Below are 9,199 nucleotides of genomic sequence, written 5' to 3' on the forward strand. Positions count from 1 at the left end.
TTTTCTCTCTCTCTCTCTCTCTCTCTCTCTCTCTCTCTCTCTCTCTCTACCATCTCCCACATCCTCTCCCCCTCCCTCCCTCCCCTTCATCATATTTATTAAGTGCACTGATTCACCCAACATTCTCTTAAACACTAGGTTTATGATAATGAACTAAGTTTCTGCCTTTGGGGAGGTTAGCACTGGGCACACACCGTAAGCATTCAGAAAATATTTGACAGATGAATGCTATTTGCTTGACTTTCTGTTATAGAGCTGTATGATCTGCCAAGTCCTGGGATTTCTACTTTCCTATTCATCCCTCCTCATTTGTCTAAAGGATTACCATAATCTCTCAACCTCTTACCACCTCTCCCTTCTCCATAGTAACCCCTTTGCAGTGACTGGCATGGCATCAGTTTCCCACTGGAATACTTCCATCTCCCATCACCTCTACCTTAAGCAGACAAACTTCTATTAGTTTCCCAATTTCCTTAGCATGTTACTCATATTTACTCAAACATCGACAAATGTCTCAAGTGTTTCAAGCAGAACTTTTCCATCCAGTACCAGGAAGTGCTATACCAAGTGACAGTTCCAGACTGAGTTGTAAACAGAGCTGGAGGACAAACGATCCAAGGTCACTCATGTCGTTTCTTTTCCTCCTCACAGTCAACATATTTCAGTGACTTTCTGGGCTTGATGCCTGCAGAACCTAGCCAGGGAACAAGGGTGGCAAAGCTCTCACTACTGTGGACCTGTGCACTCTGTCACTTGCCCATAAAAGAACTGCTTCATTCACAGTAAACAAAACCACTTTGGGACATGAGCTATCACTTACAGATCTTCCCCACAGAGAAGGTCAATAGTTTAGCATCTAAATTACGTGAAATGGGTACCTTCTTGACCAGCAGAGATTGCAGCTGTACGTCATTTTTTTTTTTTTTAAATGGGAATGGAAAACAAAAAAAAAGAAAAAAACCAAGATATTTATTGATCAGGGCAGGAGACAGATATAGATAAGTTACAACTGAGCCTCCTCAGCCTCATTTAGCTGATAAGAACTTGTATGCAACCTTTAATCCTTCATCTTAAACCCATGCATCCATCTCTCCTATTTTCAGAGGGGGCACAACATTAAGCTGTAGCCATTCTTTTTGAAATACCCAACAGCAGAGGCATAGATGTAAGCAGTTTTCTTTGACAATATATGCCCCCCTGGGTTTCATGGGGTCCTACACAGCAGTCACCCCAAAGTAAGGGTCTGAAAGGCAGTAGTTTCTACAGAAATAAACAGAATAAAACAGAAGTTTCCTGAACTTCAGGGAAATGCCCTAAAAGGGAACTATACTGTACTAGAATCACTACTAATCAGGTTGAGGATATAGCTCAGTTGGTTTAGTATTTGCCTAGCATGCATGACAGCCTGTGCTTGATCCCTAACATAAACTACTTCAAATAGAATTCAAGGCTATCCTTCACTGTATAGTAAGTTCAGGCCAGCCTTAGCTATATGTAGCCCTGTCTAAAAAAAGAATTGCTACTAAACATTTATAAATCAACACCCTCAACCAAGATTCCCCCTAAGACTCATAGCTGGGTTCCTCGGCTCACCAGGATGGTGCACTGCAGTATTAGGTCACCATTGCACGTCACCCTGTTCACTGGGCTGGCTAGTTGGTCACAGCCACATGGCAGCTATCTACCAGAATTTGGGGTTTCAGAAAGAAGTACAGAAAGATATGACCGTACAGGCCTGTAATCCTAGCACTCAGCAGAAGGCAGAGGGACTGCTGGAGGTCAAGACCAGCCTGAGCTATAAAGAAAGAACCTGTCTCAAAAAAACTAAAACAAAAAGAAAGAAAAGAGTTGCTTCAGCAGTTAAGACTTTTATTGAAGTACTGATCACACCCTGTAAGCTTCAAAGCTAGCCGAGTTCGGATTTATAATAGGAAGTATGTAAGGCATGGGATTTAAATGGCTGAGCCTCAGCAGCCAGGATAGGGATTTAGACCCAGCAGTTTTCTATTATAATACACTGGGTCATTTTATGCAAGTCACGTAACCAGTCTAGGCCCTTCAAAATTCCATGCCGTACCTTGAAAGTCTCCATGTGATTTGGCCCCTGTCTACTTGTCAGACCTCACCCTCTGCCACTTTCCCCTCTTTAACTGACTAGACAAGCAGAGCCATAGGGCCTTTGCACACCCTATCTGCCCTGCCTGATACATTCTTCCCCTCCACCACCCCCTCCCAGTCTCATCTGGCTGGGTCCTTTTTATTACACAGCTCAAATGTCAAAAACTCCGGCTCTTATAAACATAATGTTGGGCAGTACTGTACATGTGCATGCATATTATATAATTTCAGTTCCATAAAATACAAAAAGGAATCAATATTGTAAGTCATGAGACTAGTCAGGTACAGGTAGCAATGGAAGAAGTAAAGGACATGGGTTGTTTAAATTACTTTCTTGTTCTAGATCTAAATCTGCTAACTTACCAAGCTGTTCACTTATAGTACAAATATATATAAACTAAACAAAAAACACCCTGTTGAATATGAATAGCTAAACTATTCATTCCTACCCGATGTCCCTGTTTGATCTGATTCTATGGCTTTTGTCACTAATTGAAATCATCTTCACTATTGTATGTACCTTGCAATCTTGCCCTTTCCACTAAAATAATAGTGTGGTCAAGGGCTCTGCCTGCTTTACTCACAACCTCAAACCCCAGGGCTTGGAACCGTCCTTTCAGATAGTATAGGGTGAATTAAAAAAAAAGTGTGTAAAAGTAAGAAATGGCCAAAGAAGGCCCTATAAAGGATATAACATCAATCCAAAGTCAAACAGTGAAGTTAGAGGCAGAAGCTTAAAAAAAGAAAGAAAAAAAACAAAAAACTTCAATGACATTAAGTATCAAAAATATGTGTCAAATGTTAAATTTAACCACAGGGAGGGGGTAAAATGCTATTCTATGGATATTTTTGTGAAATCATTTTCAGTTGCTTCTAAAAGCAGAAAGTGGGTCTTTTATCTCTGTCCATCCACCCATTTTTCACAAGGCCTGGTACAAAGTGGGTCTGAACTGAGAGTGCAAACAAGTTTCTGAGACACTTCTTGAAAAAAAATGAGCCATACTCAATTGCAGTGCCTGCTGTGAGCAAGGAGGTGGGCAGATACACATCAGATCAGATTGACATGGAGCAGAGACTAAGAAAACAGTTCCTCAAAGTCATACGCCATGTACACCGATTTTTATTACCAACTTCAAGATGTTCCTCAAGAAAAAACTGTCACCAGTACTTGTGACTTATATAAACAGGTCCGACGGCTATGCAGATTAATTTATATGTGATGCATGCATTTTCATGAAGAAAATTACAGGAACCAGGCTCTTGCCTAAAACAATGGAAATATGAAAGGAAGCTTCTACTAATCACTCTACCTCAAGTTCTCTCTGCAACCTTGAGCAAGTCATTGAACTTAAGTATTCCATTTTTCTACACAGGGAATGAGTTGACTGGACCAGATGCTCATCATTTCTGAGTCTTGGACACAATTCTCACTATTGAAAAAAAAAACCTTAAGGGCTGAAGAGATGGCTCAGCAGTTAAGAGCACTGGCTGCTCTTGTAGAAGACCTGGATTCAGTTCCCAGGACCCACAGGCAGCTAACAATGGTCCATAACTCCAGTTCCAGGGAATCTGACAACCTCTTCTGAACTCCACAGGCACTGTCCGAAAGGGGTGGGTGGACCTACATACATGGAGGCAATACATACACATAATAAAGAAAATATTAAACTTTTCTCATCTTCCTTTGTGTGAGTACCAGTGTTAGGAAGTGGGCTTCTTCCTTAAGAACTCTCTACCTTACTACCTTGAGACACAGTTAAAATATTAAACTTTTCTCATCTTCCTTTGTGTTGAGTACCAGTGTTAAGAAGTGGGCTTCTTCCTTAAGAACTCTCTACCTTACTACCTTGAGACACAGTCTCTCTTACTGAACTGGAACCTCGCCATTTTGCCTAGGCTGGCTGGCCAGCAGGACGCTTGAGACCCACTTATCTCCTTCTCCTCGTGTTAGGGTTAAAGGCATGCATAGCCAGCCATGCCTGGCTTTTTATGTGAGTGCTGAGGATCTGAACTCAGGCTCTCTGTGTGCACAGCAAGTTCTCTTCCCTCCTGACCATCTTCCAGCCCTGATCTCATCTCCTAAGCCTGGTGTTCCCAGGATAATAAATCAACAAGTATGTAAACAAAAATAGCCGTGTTTTGCCCAGTCTTCTTGCCAACCATTCTCTCCAAAGTTTTCCAAGGCTTCCGTCATGTGGATAGGGAAGACAACAATACAATTTAGCTAAATACTCTTCATTTTAGGTTCCTCTGCACAATTATTTCCCTTTTTTCAGTATGCACTGCCCTGGGCGCCATGTTTCTCATCAATTCAAGTCTATTCTAATAGGATCGTAGTTCTTGTTTCTTTAACACTTAAATAATGAATAGGACTTATCACCTGGAGGTATCTCCTTATTCTAGCAGTTGCTACTGGTTTTAATTAGACAAACTGCCATCCCTCTCAGTAACCACCATACTGTCAAGTGCCTATTAAGGATATTAAAATAGCAAGTATTAGCACCTTTAAAATTTGCATTTACAATAACAGAGAAACGGGATGTCAGGAAATGAAAAGAGAGGGGGGGGAAAAAAAAAAACCCTCACAGATGTCATAATTAACAGAAGCTTGGAGTAACTCAAAAAATCATTAGCAACTTTCCCCCCTAATTTTCTTACCAAGTGTCCTGAGCATGCCTTGGTTAAAATTACACGGGTGATAATTTGCTTCTCGTTAATTAAAAACAGGGAAATGGATAAGGTTGTCCTTTCAAAGAGAAGAGAGGATAGGGAGTCCAGCAGTGGAGAGATTTCTGCAAATGTCACCACCAACCCTCATTTTCCCCCAAAGGCCTCTCACTACAGTGAAGCTTCCCTTCCACAGAAGGTAAATTCAACAGGAAGATTCGGAATAACTGCTGGGTGTCCAACACTATCAATTCATTCTTGAAGAGGCATGGAGTAAGTGGGCAGGGCCAATGGTCGGCTGAGTTCTGAGACAGACCATGGAAAGAAAGGGGACTATTCTTCCATCTTTCCCCAGTCACGCACCCAGCAGGCTGCATAGCAACGGTGCAGAGTTCTCTCTGGAAGGTGCTTTTGCCCGCTCCAGCGCGTGGCTCTCGGGCATGTTTACCACGTGGCCTACCTAGCAGCTCAGAGTCAAAGACGCCTCCAAGGATCAGCTAACAAAGTAACCTGAAAGCCTGATGAACTGCAGGGAACTTTCTGCAACCCGCACCCAGCGCTTGCTTGCAGCGCCAGGCGCGTCCCGATGGTCCGCGCCGTGTCCAGGGCTGCGGTCCCCGCGGTGCCACCCGCGATGGGGGCCGGGTCTGTGCCGTGTCCCCGGCTCCGCCAGCCACGGGGTGCACGGGACCCATACGGGAACCTGCGGGAACCAGGCGGGACAGCGAGGGCAGCCGACCCGGGGGCGCCTCGTGTCCTCCGGGCCGCGCTCACCTGGGACCCGGCCGCCAGAAGCCTCGGCCGCAGCGCTCGCTCTCGCAGAAGTTTCCCGGCCTGCGCCGCAATGGTCACCGGGGACGCCATCTTAACCCGGAACCCGGAGGGAGCGTGGGCCGGGGGCGGGCGGGAGGCGGGCGGAGGAGGGCGGACGGTGACCGCACCGCCCCTGCCGGCCCAGCCTGGCTCCGCGCCGCCCAGCAGCACTCTCGTTAGCCCGCTCCAGTACTGCCATAGCCTTCCATCTGGACAAAAGCACAGCTCAGCCCTGGGAATGAGAAGTCAGGAAGTCTCACGGCAGAGAACCCTCCCAGCAATAGCCCTAGGAGCTGACACCATCAAGGGACCTCTGGGGCCACAGAGATGCTGGAGAAAGTGATGTTCCAGCTGACACCTGAAGGAATTAGGAGCAGGTGCCCTGCAGTCCTGGGCCACGTGGGTCTGATGAAGTTGAAGAAGGTTCTTCAGTTTTGTTTTGTTGAGATAGGGTTTCCTGTAGCCCAGGCAGGCAGGAAACGCACTGTGTAACTACGTAACTAAGGATGCCCTAGAACTCCTGATCCTCCTGCTTCCACTTCCCAAATGCTATGGTTACACATATGCACCACCCTGCCTGTCTTGTGAAGGTGATGCGAGGCTCTTTAGGTCTTACATGTATTTTCTTGCTCCTTAACCTTAAACCAACATAAAGCTTTTGCAGGATCTTAAGCCCAGTTCTAAGAAGAACTGTTATTTCTATTTACAGGACCCTACACATTACATGTAATAAAAATGACAATAGCAACTGCTGTGTCTAGCATTAGACAAACATGAATTCAATTAGTCTTCATGACATCCTTTTAAGTAGGTACAAGTCTTAAATATTCATTTTGCAGAAGAGGAAACTGAAGCAGAAAAGGAAAAGAAATTTGTCAGAAGTCATAGCTAATATGTAGAGATAGAAATAGATATTCAAATTCATACTTGATTCTCCAACACTATTGATACTAGTGTCCTCTGGCACCTTTCTTTAAAAAATATTTTTATAAATTCAAATTGACAGAAAAGTTACAAGAATATTACCTCAAGAGACCCCAACTATTCTTTACCCAGTTTCATCAATTATTTACATATTGGCCCATTTTTGTTCTTGATAGGTGAGTGAATATATAGTCCATTCCTAAATCTTACCCACAAGATCTGGGATCCATTGATTTATTTTATTTATTTGTGTGTGGCGTGTGTTCATATGTATATACAGAGGCCAGGGAAGGATGTCAAGAGCCCTGCCCTAGCACGCTCCACTATATTCCCTTGAGACAGAGTCTTTCACTGAACTTGGAGCTAAGCTGGCAGCCAGCAAGGCCTCCCATGGCACTGGAATGACAAGCACATGTGGCACATATGACTTCATGAAGATGCTGGGGATTTCGAACCTGGGTCCTAATGCTTGCACTCTTAACCACTGAGCCATTCCCCTGCCCACTGGTGATTACTGTTTGAATCAAATTCTTATGATGGTTATAAGATGAGATTTTCTAATTCCATTCTTCTGTACGTTCTCTGACTTTCCTTTTTCATGTATTAATCTAACTCATGGATTCTGTTTCATTCAGTTGTTACCAGGGAACATGAGTTCTCTTTGGGGGATTCTGGGTCTTATTGATAAAATAATTTAAAAACAGACTCAAAAGAAAGATTGAGGACCATTTTATTAGCGTTTGAGAAAAAAACAAAACAGCAAGTTGTAAATCTCAGTAGCTACTAGGAAGAGCAAGATGGATAAGAAGAAAAAAGGCATGCTTTTTTGAATCACAGTTCTGCAAGCAGTTGCATGGGGTCAGGCTGAAGATGAGGGCTCTTTGGAGAAAGAATGAGTAGGATTTGGGTAGATGTATTTGTTTCTTTTGTTGTTGGCTGTGACAAAATACTGGACACAATCGACTTAATGGTTTGTTTGGGACTACAGTTTGACGGTTCAGTCCATTATGACTGGGAGCTCATGGTAGCAGGAGTGTGAGGCAGCTGCACACATTGCAGTCACAGCTGGGAAGCAGAGGGGTGAATGCTGGTGCTCAGCTCACTTTCTCCTTTCTATTCAGTCTGGGAACCTAGCCAGTGGGATGGTACTGTGCACATTTAGGGTGGGTCTTACAACTGCAAATAATCTAATCCAGAAACTCCCCCATAGACATGCCCAGAGGCTAGTCTCCTAAATAATTCTAATCTCTATCTTGTCAAGTTGACCATATTAAACCATCACAGCTAGAGTCTGAAGAGGCAGAAAAATTGAAAAGAAAATGGAACACTTTTTAAGTTAGAAAATCGGGTAGGCTTAGCTTATTTGAATTGACTCTTAAGGAAGGGAAAATAATGTGCCTGTAATCTTATGTTTGGGGCAGTTTAGAATATCATGTTTCCACTTAAGGCCTAAGTCAACTCAAATTCTATTCCTCTGACCAGGAGAAGTAGCCTTCCCTTACTTAAAGGGTTCAGCAAAGCCCTGATATCTCCCTTCTATATTGTATTTAAAATATTAAAAAGAGGCAGTTGTGATGCTTCACTTTCTTATAATTAGTATGTTAAAGGAAGGTGGGTCCAAAACTGATCACAAGAGGGACAGTCCATTCTCAATGACCTTCAAGCCAGCTAGTACATGTCTAGCTACCTAGCCCAGTGGCCAGCTTATGCTTTTTCCTATCGTGTACACAGCTGCTTCTGGCTGTCATTCAATCCTCATAGAGCCACTGCTAGAGAGGTCCTGCAATAGTCCCACTGTGCCAGAGAGAACTGGGGAGTTGAGAGTTGCCTGCCTCATTTACACAGCTCTCAGCTCCCTTAACTCTCCCAAGGTCACACAGCTGGAAATCAGATTCCCCAAAGCTGGACTATCACCACTCTATTCCACATGGACTTCTTGACCTGAGTGGATTTGAGTTTCCATCTCATTTATCATTGCTGTTGCCAGTTTCCTGAGTCAAAGCCCAGTTCATTGTCTTGTGATTGCAAAGAATGATGAGCCAGGACCATGGAAAAAGGCCAAGCAAGCAAAGTTTATTGAGAAGTAAAGGAACAGCTAGCTGTAGGTGGGAGTGGACTCAAAAATGAATTGCCAAGTAGCACACTAAGTCAGAGGTTCTTTAATAATCTGAGAACAAGCCAATTTGGCCCTACCCATATGTAAATTAGGCATTGAATTGGGATAAACCTGGTTGGTTAATTTTAATGTATATTTATTAATATTAATATATAGTATATTATGGGGGATTCTGATTGGTCAAGGAACTGGGGGTGGAGGTGGGGCATAGACTCAGGGAATGCCTGCCAGCAGGGACAAGGCTCATCAAAAAGCTCCATGGAGCATGGCAAGAAGATGTGGTGGTTAGCCCACATCTTGCTAAGTCAGGGTTCTTTGAATTTCAGTTGCTTAGTTCACTGGTTGTGTAAATTTCATTGTAAAACCTCAGTGTTCACAGAGCTAACTACAAGTTCCCCCAGGACATATGACATTTTTGTTTTCCTTCAGCTTGTAACCCTGACTAACTCCCTATAGAATGGGGCTGCCATTCTTCTAATTCCCATCATTACTTACACTGGATCCACCATCTCCATGGGAATAGATCAGAGTCTTTCTAATAAGGGGCTGAGGATGTAACTC

General features: G+C 43.6%; 1 protein-coding gene across 1 annotated transcript in view; it reads right to left on the minus strand.

Annotated features, from left to right (window-relative positions):
• Suclg2 (succinate-CoA ligase GDP-forming beta subunit) overlaps positions 1-5,706 on the minus strand; it is a 307,192-nt gene extending 301,486 nt beyond the window's left edge. The window contains exon 1 of the mRNA XM_008827131.3: positions 5,560-5,706. Coding sequence (XP_008825353.1) covers positions 5,560-5,649 — 90 coding nt within the window. The 5' untranslated portion in view covers positions 5,650-5,706. The remainder of the gene's footprint in view (positions 1-5,559) is intronic.
• Positions 5,707-9,199: the final 3,493 nt, after the last annotated feature.

This window comes from Nannospalax galili, unplaced genomic scaffold (assembly GCF_000622305.1).
Source record: "Nannospalax galili isolate Female #2095 unplaced genomic scaffold, S.galili_v1.0 scaffold1051, whole genome shotgun sequence".
Lineage (NCBI taxonomy): Eukaryota > Metazoa > Chordata > Mammalia > Rodentia > Spalacidae > Nannospalax > Nannospalax galili.